This window comes from Aulonocara stuartgranti, assembly GCF_965226115.1.
Source record: "Aulonocara stuartgranti genome assembly, chromosome: 18".
NCBI classification, from domain to species: Eukaryota; Metazoa; Chordata; class Actinopteri; order Cichliformes; family Cichlidae; genus Aulonocara; species Aulonocara stuartgranti.
In genome coordinates, this window is record NC_138954.1 from 7,233,672 (window position 1) to 7,255,435 (window position 21,764).

The 21,764-nt window shown below is 42.2% G+C and overlaps 1 protein-coding gene across 10 annotated transcripts in view; it reads left to right on the plus strand.

Annotated features, from left to right (window-relative positions):
* The window catches only part of pard3ab (par-3 family cell polarity regulator alpha, b), a 262,424-nt gene that overhangs the window by 109,782 nt on the left and 130,878 nt on the right, over positions 1–21,764 (plus strand). For 7 of the 10 annotated variants that reach the window (XM_082512080.1, XM_082512082.1, XM_082512087.1 and 4 more), the window contains exons 6-12: positions 4,264–4,352; positions 6,294–6,377; positions 10,630–10,755; positions 12,649–13,058; positions 16,223–16,362; positions 17,023–17,151; positions 19,615–19,650. In XM_082512080.1, coding sequence (XP_082368206.1) covers positions 4,264–4,352; positions 6,294–6,377; positions 10,630–10,755; positions 12,649–13,058; positions 16,223–16,362; positions 17,023–17,151; positions 19,615–19,650 — 1,014 coding nt within the window. The remainder of the gene's footprint in view (positions 1–4,263; positions 4,353–6,293; positions 6,378–10,629; positions 10,756–12,648; positions 13,059–16,222; positions 16,363–17,022; positions 17,152–19,614; positions 19,651–21,764) is intronic. The other 3 variants (XM_082512085.1, XM_082512084.1, XM_082512086.1) reach the window with 3 other exon arrangements.

The window sequence follows — 21,764 nt, forward strand, 5'->3', positions numbered from 1 at the left end:
GTGGGCAACACTTCATTAAAGTGCAGCAATACTCCACTCAGTCTCCCTCCACACCAGGTGCAGACCACTTCATTTAGTCTGAGAGATAGAAAGGACAGACCCCAATGGATTCTCCTATTAATCTTTAATGAGCCCCCGGGCCTGAAAACTGCCTGCCTGCCTGCCTCTACTTTTCCACATCCAGGAAACAAGCAATGACTCGGCTGGAAAACACATCGGCCGCCGGCCCTCGTACCTGCCTGTCTGCCTGCTAGCCATTAACCCCCCAACTCGACCCTGAATTATTAATGCTTCTATCCTTTGCTTTGCTCGCTCGGCCCCCTCCCAGCAACGGGAATGGGCGACGTCTTGATTGTGTGGTTTGCAAAGTGTGGCGATGCCTCTCAGAGTGTCTCCAGCTGGACTTCTGAAAAGGATGCCGAAGTAAAAAAAAAATTTGTTCCATTAAACCGGTCGAATCAAGTTGTCGCCAAAATTGTCTGAGAAAAACGATTTTTTTTTGTTTTTTTTTCTTTACAGCGAGTACTTCCTTTTTTTTTAATTGCACGTCTCTTCCCATCATCTCTTTTGAAGCTTTCAGTCATTTCACAGAAAGTTCATCAGCAGATGGCGTTATCCATGTTTCACTAGTAAACTTTCTATTGTGTTGATGTTATTTGACGACAACTGGCAAATCCATCTATGCACATTAGCCCATGGGAGTTGCCATGAATGAATAATATGATGTTGTTAATACATTCTTCCCGGCACACTTTGTCTTTTATAAATGTCTCTCATTTTGTTCCTCTAATGAAATAAAACAGCGTGTGCTGTGATGAATGTGGATCTCATTTGGTCTTCCCCAGATAGCGACTCCTCTCCCCCCTCTGATGTCCCCCTGCCTCACTTCCTCATCTCCTGATAAGTGTTGAATAGTATTAGGACTAGGCGCTCTGAGGTGCTATTGTTTCTCTGCCTGCTGGGTTTTTTGCTCTGGTTTTTGTGTGTTTTCTTTCTAATGCGCACATGAACAAGGCTGCATGGTTTTGGCAAATATTCAGTGGAGGATTAGATCATAGGTTTGCACCATTTTATAGAAGAGTTTTTCTGCAATGTCAAAATGACACATTAGAATGTTCTCTTTTAAAATATTATTATTATTATTACATAACTTCTTTATGATCATGTAAAAAACTTGGAATTCGGTGCTTCTCTCCACCGATCAGAGAGAGCTCTTTTAAGAGCCACGCTGGCTTCTTTATAGTGTTCCCCATAGTGCTTATATTATCAACTCTGTATCCAGGAGACTGAGGCAGAACACTTTAATGTTCTTCTTCATTGAGCCATTTTTGAACTAAATTTCTTATTTGATGATGCAGAGAATATTGAATATTATTAGATACAGCCACACTAAAAGTTGCAGAATATAGCACTGAAACTTTATTGCATTTATGATGCAGTTGTCTAAGTTGTAAGTGCTGCACTACTGTAAGGGGGATGGATGGATTACAAATTGTCAGCATGTCTAACATGTTTGCTGTTGTTTATCAATGCATATGTGATGGAAGATCAGTGATTCCAATTCCAATCAATTGTATTAATGTTGGTGGTGGTTGTGTAAACTGCATTGTGTTGCACAGCTTGTTCACACACAAATTGGGCAAAACAGCGATGAGACATAAGACTGTCCTGCGCTATTCTGCACTGTATGTAGCATATATCATGTCTTGTACAAAAACCCAGAGAGAGTCAGTGGACTGAATAAAAAGTTGACTTGGATGCTAAATAAATGTTGCATGGAGAGGTTAGCTGGCTAATGGCTTCGATGTAAAAAGCGCGTTATTTATACTTTGTGTTATTACACTAATGATGATGTTTTCAATACCTTGTTTTGGGGGGATTCAGGGATTTTCAGAAATAATGTTAGAAGTAAGCCCTTTTTTATTTCTTGCGAAACGTTTGTTCTGCAGTTAGCTCAACAACAATTACAATTACAATTTTTGCAAAGCAGTACTTTTTTTGGTAGGGGATTTTCTGAACAGTTGCTAGAGGGCTAGAAAAAGCCTCTTTCGACACTGAAACAAGGAGCTGATGTGTGATGATCCCTGCTATAAGTGGCAGGGAAGTCGAGTGCCAAAGCTGATATGAAGAAAAACTAAATCCTGAAACAGAAAGCTGAATGTCTATGGATCAAAACGTTTAAGCTTTATGCATCTCTTCAAATTTAGAATAGAAAACGGTCACAGGTAGCCAAATCTGTGACCAAAACCAAATCTTGCTAAAAGCAATGTGGTCAGCAGTGGTTTTGCTCATGTGGTGTAAAAGATGCTGTTTTTCATCAGTGTTTCCCACTGCATGATGAAATAATTGTATGTGATGGTTTGGCCAAAGGTTTTTCATGAGGTTAAAGTAAATCTTGGTGCTGATGGACTAACCTGGAAGAATTCAGGGTGCAAAGTTCAGTGCAAAGCAATGCTTATGCTCCTAGTGTGGTTTTGTCTCAGTGTATTAGTCAAATCGCCAGCGATTGGCCCTGACATTGAAGTTGGGTCAGTTTGGCACAGAGGTTGTCTGGTTTAAAGCGCCACACAGCCACACTTTATTAGCAGGAAGACTGGGAGTGCACTGGGAAATTTAGAGGTGGGCATGGTGAAATGAGCTAAATTTCAATTAGAGGTGCTCAGTGGTTTTAATGGGTGGAGTCCCAGAATTGTACGATTTCACCAAGTATGAGACGCATTAGATTTCAGCATTAGTCATTAGTGTTTGAACGCTTATTCCTAACCTGGTCCCTGGATGGCATAGACCAAAACAAAACAAGGTGTAAAATAAAAGAAATGTACGTCCTCAGAGTCCCAGGTGTGTATCCCTGTAAATATAAAAAGACATTTAATTAATATCTAAATTCCTGTAACTTTTCTAACTATCTAGAGTCCTTGACAATTCAGGTTTTTGTCTGTTTGTAAATAATGCGTATACTGCATTTGTCACGTTTGTTGACTTTTCTGTTTTCACTGTTACAGTCAGCACTTCGGGCTGGCAGAAGACGACTTAAATTAAAAGACAGCAGCCGAAAGTTCTTCACACTCATGCTTACACTCGTGTGCTGCCCTGTAGCTCCATGTCCTCAAGGCAACCAAAGTGTCATGGCAACCGTACGGCAGCCACGGTAACAGCAGGCTCATTTTCATACTGATGAGGCCAGTTGCCGGGGAGGCCTGCGCCTCTGCTGCCGCGGCCGCTCGCTCCTCTCTCCTCTCCAATGTCGCCCTGAAATTTTAATGACCTTCTTTCTCTGCTTCTCATTTTTCTCCTCTCGGTGCACCTTGTGTGTGTTTGTGCACGCGTGTGTGTCATGAATGTCAAGTTCCCTGTCCAAACTGACACGCACAAAGTGTCCACAGTTAATACAAGAAGAGAACAAAGACGATGTAATTTTGATGGCGTACGGCTGTAAAGGGCATGTATTTTTATGGCTGTGGAAAACCTCCTCTGGTCTGCTCCTTTTGGCCACATCAGGTTTGCATTTAAGACTTTTTGGGTGGTGGACGGCACTGTTTTTGTGTCAGCATGCAAACAGAAAGGCAGGAAACAAGATGGGTGAGGAATATTGGCTCGTAAATGGCCTAATCCAGCAGCGTTGATCGTGGTCTTGTCTGTTTGTTGTACCAACTAGGAAATGACACTAGGTCCTGAAGATATAACGGAGGTTCGGTTCTCTAACTTGACACATTTTCAACACGTTGACACGCCGGTTATGCATTCCTGATCTCTGAAGTCTGTCTTGAAAACCTGCTGCTAGATCATAGCCGCACATCTCTGAGGTCTGTGAGAAACCATACGCTTCTTGGACTGCGTTCAACTGACGTGAACGTTGGCCAACTCATGGCCGAGCACGAGTGCCCAGTGTGACATATGGACCAACTGGAGTGGCAGAAAATGCTGTGTAGCCTGTTGACAACATCATTTTTCTGTAAAGCATAGATAATGTGAGTGACTGTCAACCACTTCATTGGCTGGCAAGAGAAACTGGAAAATTGTGTATGCGGTTTCATCCTGCAGACATTTAGTCATGGGTGTGTGTTGCCAACAGTCGTATGGACATCATTCAGTCCTTGAACTAAAACAGGATTCATCTACCTCACACTTGTAATCTGGTGGCTGAGCTGAATGTTTCAGATTAATCTGTTTATGTAAAAGAGATTCAGGCTCAAGTCTTCTTGTGCTTTTTGAGTGTCACTCACACCAAATTCTTCTTTTTTCTCTCCTTTTGTTTCGTTCCAGGAGGAAGCGGCAAGAGAAGAAGAAAACGGACGGATTGAGCCTGTTGGCCGAGCTGACTCCATTGACCACACTGCTGTGAGGTCACTAGAGTAAGTCACTCGCTGATCAGCGTCTTTGCCTTCGCTAGAATGATGGTTGTAGAGGACGCGCAGCTTTGTCAATCTCATCCTCTCCAAGTAACTCTGACCAGAAGATCATTCAACCTTTGCTGGTCAATAATTGCACTATACATTGAATTATGTGTGTTTAAACTAAATGTATTGGCTGAAACTTGCAATATTTGTGGTGTCGCCACACCTCTGTAAGCCAGCGCCTGATGTCTTGCTAATACTGCGATACTGTTTCCTCATCTCAGCAACCTGGTACGTGCAGTGTTAAGTATGATGGACACAACCTAACACGAAGAAGTAACAACTTTGGTTGTTCGAGACTAGAATATCTCTTCAGAGTTGACCGTTGTAAATCTGTTCTCCGCTTGCTTTCTTCACATAATAGGCACTTAAAAGCTAAAGCAGCAGGTTCTATATTGTAGCCGAGGTTTGTTTGTCGAAAATCTCATTTTCAGCCCTGCTTTCTGATTTACATAATTCTCTTTTGTGGGAGCAAAATGATCCTCGTCTCGCCATCAGAGCTCTCCCACGCACTAACCCATTCAGCTTCTGTTATTAACAACTGTGTTTTGTTTTGTTATTTTGCTCCATTGCATGCTTCCAGTTTAATATGCAGGTATGGTATTATTATTCCTGTGATTTCCCAGAGACTCTGGTTTCTCCTGCCTCTTAGTTGTCAGTAAGGGGCCCATTTTCCCTGGGCTAATCATAGTCGTTGTATCAAAGCTGTGGATGGATTAGATCTTGCATCTTTATAATATTTGCCAGTGTATGGCCAGCCTCAGAAATGCAAATAGCTGGAACTGTTTTGGGTTTTCTTTGCTTTTAAATGGATATCAGCACACATTCTAATTTACATATAAATGCTTTAAGAATGCAACTTTCTGTCAGTTTTTTCATTATTAGGTCTCCCCCGTCGCTGTTTTCAGTTTCTACATGCAAAAGCCAAAAACATCAGTAAACTTGAGCTTTTTGTAGAACTTTTTGGAACGTTTTGGTTTGTTGCTTACTCAAGGACATCAGATGTGCTTTAAAAAAAAAAAAACTACCTCTGCAGAAATGCACAAACATATCTTGTTTGTCAAGTCGCTGATGCACACACCTCTCAAATCTGAGTAACATGTACCATTTGTTCTCAAGGAACCTGATATGTTGATCCAGCATCTTGTCAGGAAGTTGCTTCCTTTCTTCTTTTTTTCTTGCCAAGTTTGACTGTGCATTTCAGTGCTGCCAGAAGAGATTTTCCAGCAGAGCAGAGGAAGCTGAATTCCTCTTTAGGGAACTTATTAGTGCTACAGTGTTAAATTTCAAATTTTGACATATTTCTTTCTTGGATAAGTGGATGTTAAATGTGTCTGTGTGGTGCGGTTACATTGATTTGACTTGATTGTTTTTTGTACCATTTGGTTTAGGAACTTTCTAATTAACACTCAGTTTCTACCCCACTGTGTACAACTTCAAACAGCACCCATTCGCTTACATGCAGCTTAATTCCGGCTTTGAAAGGGCAATTTTCCACTCCACAGATATTAATGTGTTGTAGGATTAAGGTCCCACGCACCAAAAAGCAAACACACTGCATTTGTCTCATTACACCCTCTGAAGAGCATCTTAAGTCCGAATTGGGGGTGTGAGGGTTTTTTTGAAAACCTTTTTTTTTTGTTTTCCCGTACATGTGTTTGATTTCTTTGGATTGCTCTGTTTTATTGTGCTTTTTGTCTCCTCTGACTTCTATTTTTATTTGTTTGTTTGCACCACTGAGCTCTTGTCATAATGTTTCTGTCTTCATTGCCTCATTTCCTGTTTTTATTTTTGCCCACATGGTGTCACCCCTCTCCTCTGATCTCCACCCCGCACCTCCTCCCCAACCCCCCTACCCACCCCCGTCTCTCTCTGTCATTCATCCGTCTCCGATCCCAGAGACATTGTCAAACTGGTGGAGGTGTCAAACGACGGTGGGCCCCTGGGGATCCACGTGGTGCCTTTCAGTGGCAGGGACCGCAGGTAAAAATAACCAGAGCAGAACCGCTGTGCTCTTCAGACAGGCTAGAAGAAAATAAATCTTAGGGCCATTCAGACATGGTGTCCACGGGTTTAACTACGTTAACAGGTTTTTGCATAAAGGTCTTAGATATTTAAAATATGTGTGCGCAAAGGGCCAATTCAGCCCAATTCAGCCTTTTTTTTGTTCTGTGACCTGCAGTGCTTTTTATCCATCTAGATTATTTTGATACCAGTTGCCAGTTCTGGGGTATCATCTGTCTGATTGCTCTTGAATATATTGCAGTCCAGCTGCAGTAGCCTTATGATGCTCAAACAGCCAGAAAATACATTTAATGTATCAAGTTCCATGTTGGAACTTTCTTTCTAACCAACTTCTACCAACTTGCATGCATCTATTCATGACAGTGTTACAAGACGTAAATATTGACAGCAATAGCTGTAAGATTAGCTACAGTAGCTGCGCCTCATTAGGCGGATGTATACAGCAAGAAATGAGTTCCTGTAGGTAACTGCTCATAGCAAAGTTTGTGGGGATTTTTTTTGTCTTTAAGTAAGCAGATCATGAATTCTGGATAAAGACATTCCTGCTGATTTTGCTTTTTTTTCCCTGTGCCATCACACTGGTCTTGAGTTTTCATTAAATCCAAAACAATCAGGCTAAAGTCCAATATTTGTTTACTTTTTTTAATACAGCATGTCATAAAATTGTAAAATTTCTTCATGAATATGCCTAAAAGCTTTAGTTATAAATGTGGTTTAGTTTGTGGCAACTTATTTATAAAGTATTGTACTTTTGATTAAAAACGCCACTATGTTTAAATTAAATTGTGCTATGGCCACAGTCCAGTTTTTCCAGTGTTTCCAGTTTGGCCTCACTAAGAGGGGACAGATGTTGCTGGTCCACTTTGCACCCGAGCCGAGTGTTTTCCCTTCATAGATGAGAAAGTTTGCTGGACAACGACTTGGGGCAAAATATCGAGTCGTTTATTTGCAGTTTATGCATCAGAAACTGTTCAATAAACCGTTTTTTGATCATAGTTTTGAGACATGTCTGCAGATGGTGACGTAAAGAATGTGTTTTTTCTTGATTGCGTCATTGCTCGGCTGTTTTTGGATTCTCAGTCTTCATGCTTGGCTGGCTTTTGCTGTGCTGCATCACATTTCGAAAGCCAATATCTCAAAAACTGGCCAAAGTACAACATAACTATCTAGACTGATGGATAGCACTGCAGAGCACACAAAAGCGCTATAAAGATCAGACTCTTATGTATTTGGGGTTCCACAGGAAAGTGTTAGCAACACACGATGCAGAACACAATTATAACATGTAGCATTATGTTAAATTCTTTCTGCTAATCGGCTGCGTTTAATTAGGATTTTTTGCAAACATTTGGTCTCTGCCTTTCTTTTCTTTTTAAATATATCTTTTCACTTATAGTTTTAGTTTTTGCCACTGGCACACGTCTGACAGGTTTTATATTTAAGAAAAGAAAATAGGAAAAAAGAAAATTGCCCACTTTAGCTGATGACTTGTCAGCCTTATTGTAGTCTCATAAAAGAAATTCTCTTTGGTAGAATTTGGTTTCTGGTAACAAATGTCACGAAATGTGTTAATTTGGCCTTTTTGATTTTTTGCAAAACCCCTGGAGAGAAGCGGGCTGCATTACCTCAGAAACACTCCCTCACAGTAATGCCCATGCATGCCACACATTCCTCTTTGGTGGCAAAGTGTAATAACTTCATCACTCATACAGGCTGAATGACAAGCACGCACACACACATGCGCGACCACAGTGGTTTTCATGCCGGCATCATGAAGCAATTTGCCAGTTTACAGTGATTAATCATGGCTGTTTGGGGTTTGCAGGTGACCGTTTTATTTCTCTGTGGCTGCTGTCACATCAGCTTTACATTATTTAAAGAATACACTGAGCAGTGCACTCAACACACACATCTATACGCTCTCATTCAGAAGCGCACATGGAACGAAACTCTGAAGGAATTAGTGGAATTTCACATCTGGTTTTTGAAGGTCCACATCATGAATGCCTTTGAGGTTATAACAAAACTATAGAGCCAAACCCCTGCAGCTAGCTGTCTGCATAGTTTTAAAGCTGAAGTTTACATGTAGACCTTAAAAAAATAAAAAAAAGCATAAACCCCAGCACTGACCAGGTTATTTAGGTCTAATATAATGTCATAGTGCCAAGGTATTTCCTGTCTCAGATATTTTCCCACCAGCCAACCGCAGCCCCGCACATTCCCAGATAGGGCTGTGCGCTATGACCAAAATCTCATATCCCGATATAAGACATCTATCGTCCCGCTAACGATATAAATCACAAAAATGTAACATTTTCTGTAAATTCTGTGAATCTCGGGCAGTTCGACTTGCCTGAAGTGTTTCCAGCTGCGCGTCGTGTACCTGGAGTCGAGTGTTTTAACCGATGCATAAAACGACACATTTTTAGACATAAGTTGTAACGGCCGCCGTTTTCTTTGTGAGTATTTATTACACGGCGTGCTGCGGGGAAACGCCTGTTCTAACGTTTGAGTCTAAGGTTTATTTTTTAGCACCTGACGCCTCTTTTTTGCTTCTCATCCGTAAACACGCTGCATACTCTTTCACGTATTTTCAGTTTATTTTGAAAAGTCTCAACAGGATCTTGAGCTCTATTGTGAAAGGTTTATGTGGAAAATAAACACGCGGACTTGTCCGTCTGTAATGTGGTTATATTAAATATAAGAGAAAGAGAGAACTTTAAGAAATATAGCCACTACAGTGACCATCCAAACGATGAAAAAATATTGCCGTAAACAGTTTATTTTGCGACACCACGAAACAAACGATAGCATAAAATGAAATGATAGATGATTTTATATCGTCATCCGATATCAAACAGCCCTATTCCCAGACTTCCTCTACGTATCAGTCTAAACTAAGACTCCCAAATGCCATCACTGACTGTAAAGTCTCCGTTGTACTTTATTGAAAATCAAGATCATATCACTTTTCTCTCTGCCCAATGTAATCAGCCTAAAAGCACATTTATAATGTGCTTTTCTGCTATTGGGGAAATGTCAGTTTGGGTGGTTCACCAAGATTAAGATGCCCAGCTTTCATCAGAGAAATGGGCCCCTCCACAGCAAATCACATTGTGTTCTCACTCAAATTCAATCAGCCGAATTGTCTCTGAACTTTTTCAACTCCTGAACTTTTCTGCCCCCCGGAGTAATCACATTCTCATTCATATTGAGTTATAAACCCGAGGCGAGGGCAAGTATTAAAGCCTAAAATCAACCCAATTTACCTAGGCAACACTCGCTCACACTACCCTCGAAAAATCCTTGATGCTCTCAGACACGGGCTGTATGCCGAAGAAGACTCGATTAGGGTCGCGCCGTCTTCCCTACCCATAGCTGATTTTCTTCCTCGTTCTCTGGTCTATAATCCAAAAAGCGCCCTTTCAGGTGAAGTTAGCCCCTCGCTGTGGCTGTGCGGGGAGTCATAAGCCAGTTTGCCACACTGGATTACAGAGCGACAAGCGTTGAAGCTCAGCATGGCTGAAGAGCTACAGCGTGATATACCAGCTACTGTCTGCCATCAGTCTTTAATACTGTTGTTTTTTTATTCCTCTCAGAAACCACTCTGTTTACTTTGTATTCAGAAAAAGGACAGAGGAGCTTAAGAGTTTCGAAAATTAACACATGCAAAGCGTCAACCCGACCAGAACTACATTTGAGGTTTTGAATGTGTTGATTGCCTTTGAATAGATGCCTCCCCCACACACAGCCTCTAAAGCACCCTGATGTGATGCGACTATTTTCTCTCATAAGCCTCATTGGTACACTGATGATGCAAATGACAGGACCACACTGTGCTCTCTTCACTAGTACTGCATGATGAAGCAGAGGCAGCAATTAGGCATAGCTGTCTTTTTTGCCAAAAAAAGGGCTTTTCATTAGCTTCACATTGATGATTCTTGAATAACCATCTGGCCACGGGAAGAGGGATTGTTAAAATAAAAAAGAGAATTATTTTCTGTGGTCAGAATAATCTAAACTATATCGAATATCAAAGCGAAGATTTTATAACCCCTCACAAGGACAAAGACTCTTAGCCAGCTTTTATACAGTGTGCAAAAAAGTCCTAGTGTATTCTTCACCCGGCTGTGCAGGCCACAGTGTTTTAACAGCCATGTTGAGTCCACAGACACTGCATCCTCTTGACATGAACTTCTGAACATTTCAGGACTCTTGGCTTGTTGGTCAAGCGTCTGGAGAGAGGAGGGAAGGCCGAGCAGCAGGGCCTCTTCCAGGAGAACGACTGTATCGTCCGTATCAATAACGGAGACCTGCGAAACATCAGATTTGAACAGTAAGACTGCAGCTCACGGGAGCCGTTGTTGAGCTCTGCTGATCCCTGGTCTTCCTGTGTGAATGGCTTTTTCGCACCATCCCTAGCTTTTTATACCCATAGTCTGAAACATTCTTCTTCTTTTTTTGGCTGCTCTCCTCTCTCCTCATGCCTATTTTACTCCCTCTCCTGCCGGCGCACAGTCTCCTCTGCTGCCTGTCACTGTGCTAAGCTAACCTTTCCCTACTTAACTCCTGTAGGTCAGAGCCTCAATTCCTCAAGTCGTTCCTGCAGTCCTCTTAGCCTTTATTCCCTTGTGTTTCAGTAACAGTAACAGCTCTACTGGACTCCTACTCTCACTACTTTCTCTTTTCTTCTGTCAGAAGGAATGGGAATAAATCTCCTAAAATTCACAGCTTCTCCTTTTTCAGTGCTGTTCATGTCTCCTGCTTTTATTCCCTGCCTAACCAAACTCACACATCCACCCATTTTCTAGATCCCGTACGATGCATGAGAACCTATATGCTGTGTATACAGTACATGCAATATCTGCAATGCAGCGATGCTTTTTTGTTTGCGATGTTTTTTTGCCAGCATTACATTTATACGAAAAGTATATGCATGTTTTAAATGCAATAAGCTGCTCCAAACTGATGAACGTTATGTAAGACACCTATTATGCAAAGTACCACCCACATGTGACCATGTATAGATGCGTCTTGGTGGATTTAACCGTTCCTCGAAACGTAAAGAGTCAAACATATATTTCCCCATTTAACAAACTAATAAAATCAGAATCTAGTCACACAGATCATATTGGTTGGTTTCTGATAAGTTCAGGCTTTGAGACTTTTGCTACCACCTCATTATAATGGAGATTAATGGGATTTTACTTTAGTATTATCTCTTACATGACACAGAATTCCTGTGTTGATAATACCAGGAATATGCTGTCAGATCTGTTTACTGGGTAGAAATTGAGCAGTTGCACCAAAAGTATGAGTGGAGGTATATAAGAATAATTTGGGTGAACCAACAAACTCCTGGATCCCGATCATGTTGTCATGTTCCAGCCATTCCCACAGTTGGAGCCACAAGTTATGTGATGGGTGGGAATAAAGCTTCCATACATAGTGTTGCGACAAGTGCATTAGTGCAACAGTTGCTCTTGTTATTTATTTTCATAAGGGGGCAGACTACATCTCCTCCGACACTCGATCCAGCCTGAAATTGTAAAGACACCGTGACGAGACCGTCCCCCTGAGGGAAGGTTGTTGGTAGCTGGGAAAAGAGGCCCGGAATTTCACAAAGAAATTCTTCGGCAGCGCGACTTTTGGTTATCGGTCTGGGGATGGAGGGGGAGCGATAGAAATTCTCGCGGCCTAGCATTTTCTCAAACGTCTGTTCAGCTGTCAGGGGACCCACGTTTGCTTTATTGAAACAGGTGGCGCTAACAAGGCTTTGGTTTTACAGGGCGCTGACAGCCAACATAAGTTTCCATTCACACCTAATGTACACGAGCTCAGACCGAAGGGGTTTTAAAAGAGGATTTTCTGCAAAGTATTCGACGACTGGAAGTCTCCTTCATCTGGAGCCAAATGAGGGGATTATGCGATGGAGCTGTTGGGGAGGGTTCAGTCACTTTCTAGAGCCGCTCACGCTGGCAATGAGTATTAATTAACATGTCAGAATGTTCAGGTGGGCGAAGATGGATTTTATATATAGTACGACTGGGTGTGTGTGTTTGAGAGACACTGGGTAGATGGAGTGCTCCACTTGGCAAGTTTGTACAGACAAGTATTGCACTTGATTGTTAAGTATGTTGAGTTTTGCCTCTGTGTCTATCCTTTGTTCTCTCCATGTCCTTAAACCATCGTAAAACTGGCAAATTTCCTCCCACTGTCTTTATCCCAGAGCCCAGAATATGTTCCGTCAAGCCATGCGCTCTCCGGTCATCATGTTCCACGTGGTGCCGTCATCGATGAAGGCCCACTACGAGCAGCTGTCCCACGCTGAGAGGAACCCCGTGTACGCCTCGGGCCGTTTCAGCCCCGACTCCCTCAGCGGCAGCACTGTGTCAGGCATCGACCACACGCCACAGCGGATGTCCCGGCACGGTTCCCAAACGCACCCACACTCCCAGCCGTACCCCCATGTGCTCTCAGAGCCGACTGACGGTTACCCCCCTCTGCTTCACCCCGCGGTTTCTGCGGCCAAGCCCCCGACAGGTCACGCCCATTCACCGCAGAAGGGGATGAATTCCACGCCAGCAGGAGGCTATACGAAAAAAGTCGGGAGGAGGCTCAGCATTCAGCTAAAGAAAGGTGAGGAGAGATCTCCACAAAAACGCACAAACTCTGCCTTAGTGATGGTTTCAACTCAAAGATAATAGATCATAAACCATAACTAGTCTCATAAGCTTATTATTAACATTAATTATGTCTTAGAATGTCATGAGGTTAAGTTTTTCATTGTTAAGTAAATATTAACACATGATCCACAAAAACATTTGGAGCTTTCATCATCAGAAAAGATCTTTATTGTTTCTGAGGAAGAAAAAAGCAAAGTCATCCTAGCGGCTGTAAAAGGGTTGGGTTTGTTGTTGTTTTTGAAGCATACTGAGACTCTTTCCAGAGGATCTGTGAGTCTCTTCTCGTGCTGTGCATTTCTCTGGCTTTTTAAGATTTAGAGGAATACACAGCATCAGTCTAACCTTTTTATTTCTACCCAATAAACAAGCAGCTTCCCGATTCCTTGCAAGCAAGTGTAGGAACACTGTTGGAAGATGGTTCAAGCACGGAAGCGTGGAATATGTGAACGAGGCTGTAAGAGGCTTAAAAACCCCATCCAGAGCTATCCGTACTGATGTAAGATGTGAAAAAGTGGGTGATAAAAGCAAACAGCATCTGCTTAGATGGAAATGTGGAGCAACAGGCGACGTTAGGACTGCAAAGCTGCAGGGATCCTGGTGTACGCTTTGACTGACAGTGGACACAGGTGGTGCAAACCTCTGCCAACAGGATTCCAGGTGTCGGTGCCAGGTCTCAGGGCCAGAGAGCTTGTTGCTAAGCAGCCGCTCGTCCCCGTGCACTGTCAAATGCCACAGCAAAGAGTCTGACAGGGCTGCACCATATGCCCGTTGAAGTTTTCACCCAAACCTGTCCTCTCTCATGGGGCGGGAATCAAGCCAGAACACAAAACATAAAAACGTCCAGCTGCTTTTTAAAAATTCCTGACTCACAGTTCTTACCATCCATTCTTCTGTCAGGTTTTTTTCACTCTTCTCATCCTCATCTGCCCTCTCGCTGACAAAACACTTGTGAAAACGCTGCATTCTGTGCATGATATGGCAGGAGATCTGCTATGTTCACAGTCAAAGATGTTATCTTTTCTCATTCCACCTTTGTTTGCTGTTGTTGGAGCAGACACTTACATGGATTAACAGTGATTCCCAAGAGGCTGTTTGGCTCATCTGTTTTGTTTTGAGTACCGACTTAAGCCTACAGCTTTGAGCGCAGATTAAGCTCCTGCATTTCTTATGTGCTTGAATCAGACACCAGGCTCCTTGCAAATCCCAGGGAGTATCAAAATCAATCACAGAATCTTATTTCTGCACAGGAAATTGCTTAGGTATGTCTTAATCAAGCTAATGGGAGTTTTAAAGATCCTCCTCCCTGTTTAAAGCCAGGAACTCTACAAGCATTTACCGGTGAGTTTAATGCCGCACCTCGAATGCCTGCGGGAAGTTGATTGGCTCATCAATGCAGGGGATTAGGTAGAGGATGTGAAACAGGATGGCTAAGTGTTGTGCTATTCTTTTCATCGGCTCATTCAGACAGGCAGGGGGGATTAAGGCCAAAACCCCTATACAGCAAAAATGCTCCTCATTGTTCTTATATTAACTTTTTTTGACACACATATCTGTTCAAATGGTTTATTTACAGAAACATATCACACGATCACAAGTTCTGAGCACTTGTACAGTAATCTTTATGTGGGAGAAGTTACTCAAGTATGTTGATTATCTGGAGAAATACACCAGACATTGTGCTGTTTTTTCCTTCACACATGCTGCAGAGAACTCTGTGTCAGACATCCACTCACGACCGTAAATGCTCAGTTCAGTTTTAATTCACTGCTTTTTTTTTACCTGCAGTATCTGCAGTTGTCCGGTCCTGCTCATTTAGACGTTTCTGTTCTGGACCTGCAGGTTTTGTGTAGAAAGGTTTAGAGCTGCATTGCATTTGCAGATGAAAAGTTCTGGTTACCCGCTCCCTAACCCTGTTGTGTAATGCGTGTTGTTTTTTTTGACCCAGGTTGTTTTTCAATTTCCAATTAAAAATCAAGCAAAAGTATTACATTTCTTCAGGCTGAACTTTCTTATTGGCACAACATAATTGCGTGTAATTATTGACTGGTTCAAACTGAGACTTTAAAAGCATGCATTTTCATTGCCCTGCAATGTACAAACTACTTTAATTATTCACCACAAACCTACTTAAGTGCTGTGCTGACAGGGTAGAGGATTTCTCTTCATTTCCTGCAACTTCAAGTTGCCCAATAATAGGAAATAGTTTGTTTGTCTGCTAGGAATATGGATAATATGAGACAGAGACCTGCGTTCCTAATGGCTCATAATGATGCACTCGTACGAGGTTGCAGGCAAAACTTACAAACGTACACAAGCCAAATGCAATCCGCCCACAGAAACACAGGTTAATGAGCACATGTAGATCAACAACATCTCGGGGTACTGTGTGCCTTATAGGCCAGGTCACGAGGGAAAGGAGAGACTCGTTGGTGTATTCTTCTCAAAACACAGAGTCAGTTTTCATAAATGATGGTGTGAGAGGCATTTATTGTGAAATTTACAGCACCGGTTGTCGCTGTAATGCTGATTATATTGCCTCTGGTTTTTTTCAGCATTGTGATATGCTACTGATTATTTCCTGAAAGTATGATGTAATCATTCAGCTGCATGCTGAGCTGAATCAGACAGAATCAGGCGGATCGTGTTTATCACGATGTTGCAGTAGTAAATTCACAGTGGCCTAAACAATGGCCTCACTTATTAACGTGGATTGCAGTTATCTCCTCTGACACTGGGGGACGCACTCTTTAATTCAGGTAAGGTGGGCCACTTGTTACTGGATGATGGTGCTGGAAAAACTGGTTAGGAGTGTGCTCTATTAAAAGAGATGAGGTACTCATTGTTAATGGGTCAAGTGTTCCCCTCGGGTGGGACAACTATATTCATACCAACCCTTTACTCCTAATGAAAGAACCCACTTGACTCTCAGCTAAATGTCTCCCAAAACACCAGCCAATATTATTGCCCTCTCAGATACAGGAGAGTTTTATCAGTTGAATGTTAACATATTTTTAGCAGCTTGAGATCCAGAGGTACAGAGGAGACTGTGCGTCAAGATAAAACCAGATCCTATCATTCGATTTTGCATCCTCACTTATTCACCCGCTCATCCCGCAGGCCCCGAGGGACTCGGCTTCAGTATAACGTCACGGGATGTTCCCATCGGGGGCTCAGCACCCATCTACGTGAAGAATATCCTGCCTAGAGGAGCTGCTATCCAAGATGGCCGTCTCAAGGCAGGAGACAGGTTGCTAGAGGTAAGTGCAGAAAAGTGCGGTAATGCTTTACAAGGCGTGTGTGAGGAGGCTTTAATTTAGTCATTTAATAAAGTCTTAGATGGCGATTGTGATCTGGAAGGTAGATGTGCATCACGTAGGAACGGTGATTTCGTTCCAAAACACGCGAAACGGCAATTTTAAATATGTGATATACGCTGCTTGCCATCTGCTGAAGTGTAACAAATTCCTTTCTCGTAACTGTTTTAAATGGAAATGTGGATCCTGAAATTAAATCAAAGACTATGCTTCCACACGCTATCTCGTGCAGCAAAAACAGAACGGCTTTTGAAGTTGCATCATCCCACGTTGCAAACCATTTGCATAAAGGATTACACTGTGCAGCTCTGAATGTACGGGGTTATTCCACCAAAACTTTCAATCCTTTTATCCTCATGTTTTTCTCATTTTCAAACTTTGTTTGAACTAGGGCTAAAGCGACTAGTTGATCGACTAATCAAATTAGAAAACGAACCATCTGCCGCTTTGATAAAAATGTAAAGTGTTGCTGCTTTTCTGTCACGGCCAAAAGGCGTAATTAAGAGATTTGAGTGTTTCACCTTTTTTTAAAACAAGCCTAGATAATAATCCATACAAGATAATGTAGAGTTTAACCCAATTACTGTGCCTCCTCCTGTTCAGGTGAATGGCGTGGACCTGAATGGGCGGACCCAGGAGGAAGTGGTCTCCTTGCTTAGAGCTACACCCATGGGCGGGGCTGTGGGTCTGCTGGTTTTACGCCAGGAGGACTCTTTCCTACCCCGAGAAGTGGTACGTTGGCTGCTCGCCTCACTGCAGCTCTTCACCCTGTCACCATAATGAATTACATATCATGACATATATATGTAACTTATGTATATACAGAGATGGTGTGTTCTGGCACATGTGTGTGAGCACTTCCGTGTGTGATCCTGAGCTGTCACAAGCCCTGTTAATCCTTCCAGTGAGGGCTGTGCCGTCTTCTCATTTCCCAGCTAACACAGCACGCTAGCCGAGCATGCAGATTGATGATCCTGCTCCATCGCCGCACCGCTCTTTATTATCAAGTCGCGGCTAGCCTCGGTGGAAACCTGTAGAGCTGTCTTTTCACCCTCTCCTTTCTTCTCGATTTCACTTTGTCTTCAGTCTTTCATTATCCATCACCCTCCTCTCCATCCTCCTTCACCAGCTCCCTTTCTTTCTTCACATTTGGTGGGTAACCTTCTCTGCATCTGCATTTCCATCTCCTCTCACTGTGTTTTGCCTCCAAGCTGACTCGGTAGATTGATGGATGTGTGGATGAAAAGACAGACGCAGGGCAGGTAGCAGGCAGAGAGTGAAAAACACACTTGGCTTGAATATCAATCAGGCGTAGTCTACACACATTACATTTTACAAACTGAAATACAACTGTTTGTGAGCAGTTTTTGGATGCTGCTGCTGTCACTCAGTCTTGGCAGAAGCCACTCTCAGTGATTCATGCATACTGATGCTAATTTAGTTTTCATGTTTGTTTATGTTCATGAAGTTCATGTTTTTACATGGTGCCAGATGTTGTACTTAATTATCTTTGCAGAAACATGTAACAGGATGCTCGGCATGTATGGCGTTGCCTCAAAGTTGTGTTTTTTAATCAGGAAGGGAGCTTATAATGACCAAGGCAGAAGCAAGATGGCAGAACACAGAGAATTAAGTGGCTTTATTAATGTGTGGGAAGTGAACAGTGGAGGCTGTGGGTGCGCTTTAAACCACATTGGTGTTTACTCTACAGCAACAGTCAAGGTTTCTCTGCTATCTCCCTACCTCTGCTAGCTTTAACACACAGCTTATCGAGTACTAACGTGAGTAATGGCATCAAACAGCCTTAAATCTCTGCTCTGCTGTAGCAAAAATTTATTTCTCCCTCTACCTTCAGAAGCCATGACAGCCAGCAGAGCCACAAACAGCTATTCACTAGCAAGCGGTGCCAATCAAACGGCTGATTGGTGACAATTATCACAGTGAGCGATGCAGATGAGGCTATTGGCTGGCTGTCGCCATGGGTGAAGTTTGATGAGGCAAACTGCCACACTGGTCGATACTCATCTTTAGATTACAGCAGAGCTTTAAGTCTGGCTGACTCTGCATAGCTGGTAGTTAGATGGCAGGATTTATTTGATCTGTGGTTATCAGCTGCAGAGGGTGGAGAGTGCGATGTGAAAGGGCTGAAATGGGACTCGAGGGAGATGAGGTCCAGTGCTCAAAATGAGCAGCTCGAGTCTCTATCTAAAGCTAGACTGCACTTTTTCTTCTGCGTTTTAGAGCCTGTAGAGACGAAACGGTCTGTCAGTTAACAACAACATAAGGGTGAAAGATGTTCTAAATTCACAGTAGCGCATTACTTGGGTAATTTAAGCTAAAAAAAAAAAACGAGATCGGGCTTTCTTGGCACATAGTTATGAATTACAAATGGCGATTACTAAGCCTAATATATTAAATCTAATGTAGAGTAATGAAAAGAATTAAGTGAGCAGCTGTTGTATTACAGGTGACATAATTCTCAGCAGGTATAAAAGCCCTTAATCTAAGCTGAACAATCTATTTTATCACTAATGTGAAACTACATCAGTGTGACACGTAATACGCTGAGCAGGAAATTGAGCTTACACTGTAATGGTAGGATAACAAAGAAATTGGAAATGTTATTCAGATTTGCTGTATTTTTATTCAAATTCCTGCATCACCAATGCAAGAATCTGGCATAAAATCACATTTAGTTTCAGAGAGAAGCAGGATTGTAAAAAGCAGCTCTGTCCTTTACAGTTTTGAGTGAATGTTTCAGAATCTCGGTCTACACGGAGGATTTTACTTGTAAAGATTGTGACTGTGAATTTATTCGGGTCGTTTTTCTTGCGATGAAAGCAATCTGGATGTTTGTCTCATCTTGCGATAGGGCACAGCTGGATGGTTAAAAAAATCTAGAGTACATGAAAGTGAAACTGTAAGTTTGTGCAGATGCAAAGACAGCATTTCGATGATATGACATTTTGTCTTTGCGACCGCTTCAGTTGTTTCCGAGCCACGGTTGATACTCAAAGTCTCTGCACTCGTCAGATTTATCATTTTCATATCCTGCATGTGCTTTTTCTTGAACTGCCTAACTTTATCCACTAGTTCCCTGATTTCTGTTATAGTCGAATGTTCACTGTTTATGTAAATGAGTATATTTTATTTCCTGATTACTTTTGATTCTTCTGTCCCTCCTCCATCCTCTAGAATGCTGAGCCCCAGATGCAAATCCCCAGAGATTTGGTAAGACACCACCCTTACACCGACCTGCAACAAACCTCCACCTCTCTTCTTTAACAACTCTTTATTTAGCCCAAACTCCCCCTCCTGCTCTTATCACCCAACTTATGCATGCATCCAGCCTCTGCTGCTAAACTAGCTGGTTAATCAGAGTGCAAGTCGGTACCCTACCTATAGTGTTAGTCACTAATTTAAATCTCTAGCTAGAGTCGCTGTAACAAGTCACAATTTCATGCTTCATCAGTATGTGGCTGTTGAAGTTGTGCTGCAGTATAATTTGCTCCATAACTCCCTTCAGAGCTGTGTTTGCCAGTGAAGGTGGAAGTTTGCTGTATTTGTTAGCTGTGGATAAGGCTGTCAGTCTGGCCTTGTTGCTGCAGACCCGCTCCGATATGTGAGGCGAATAACAAACCCAGTTTAGTTTAGGGGGAAATGCAGACAGTGCAGTGAAACGTGCACAGACACTTTGACAGCTTTAATAGATTAACGGTTTCCGTAATTGAGGAATTTAACATAAAGTATATAGCGTGCTATAAATGTCTGACAGAGATTCTTAATCTTGGGATTGTACCCTATGGAGTATGTTTCCGAATCTACCTTCTGTGAATAATCAGCCCTCATCAGGATGTACAGTGTCTCCAACTGTTACAGTGTGGTCTTTATGGCACACATTACCCAAAAAGGCTCCCGATTGCAGCAGCTGTTAAAAGCTCGTCTGTTTTTACTGCTCGTATTAAAAAGCTATTCAGATTTCCATAACTCTCCATTTACATGCCAAATTTGATTTGTGATTTAACAGACTTCACGTCTTCACATCTGGCCTTACCTTCAGGTTACATCTGGCTGAGTGCAGGTAATTGGTTAGGTTTTTGCGTGGCACATTAGAAGTGTAATTGCCCAGTTAATCTGATTGGCGGTTCTACCTGCCAGCTGTGGGGATGATCCTTGTCGTGACGAAGCGTTATGGCAGGGCGTTGTTGACTATTGTGACTGCAGCTGGCACATTTCATATGTGTGCACATGTGCAGAAAAGATGACGCGTATCATTCCAGAAGCATTAGAATAAGTGCAGATAAACACCACTGTGTCTCCCGTTGCTGCATTTCAATGTCACATTTTAAAGTCGGAATGGTATAAGCCATCCTTGGAAGAATTGTGCTGTCTTCCTTCCAAAAGTGCACTATAAGTTTAAACTTTTGGAATATTTATTGGGAATTAATTGCTTTGCTTTTGCCTTTTACTCACATTTCTTTTTTCTCAGTAATGTAAAGAACAATCCAGGTGGTCTGTGTGGTTTGTGTAGCAGTTTCATGTGGTTTTGTCTCTTTCTGACTCTGATCTTTTTAGGAATTGATGCTAGCCTAATTATTTATATATATATATAATGTAGCAATTTGCAATTTGCGTCTTTAATGAAAGAAAATAATGTCCATTTCCTCAATTTTGGATGTTTCCCACCCTAAAGATCGATGTGAACCAGAGCCAGACTGATAAGAAAAAGCACCACAGTCCTGCTGTCTCCTCTCGCTTCTCTTTTCAACTCCCTTCTTTCCTGCTTTCCAAACTCCAAACCTCCAGATGAGCCTTCTCCTTACCCTTTCCCGGAACATCAACTGCCATAATGGATTCAGTGCCTTTCAGATGTTATCTGTTGTCAGGCGCCTCATTTTAAACATCTCACTGCCGATAACAGCAACAATAGCAGAGGCACCATGATGGTGTAAGGGGCAGGGAGTGGGTCCGAAAGAACATCTTTTAATGGACATGCAAGTATTAGATAGCTTTCCAATGGAAAAGGCGGGATAACATCAGTGCCCCTGGGACAGCAGTTCGTTATTATTGTCCTCATTCTCGTATTAGTTTTCTTAAGTGACCACATAATAAAAACAACTATAGAACATTGTGAAAATTCAAATCACTCTCAAATCATTACTTTTGTTCAGCCAACTGTCCAAAGTTGAAAAGCATTTAATTAAAACATCTAAAGCTTTCAATTCTTTAACAGTAAGCAAAAAGCAGGCTCACGTGCCGCATGGGGAGCTTAATTATGTCTGTTGATTTTCTTTAACTTTTCTGTTATGCATCTCTACAGTGCAGTTAGTCGTGTTAAAAAAAGC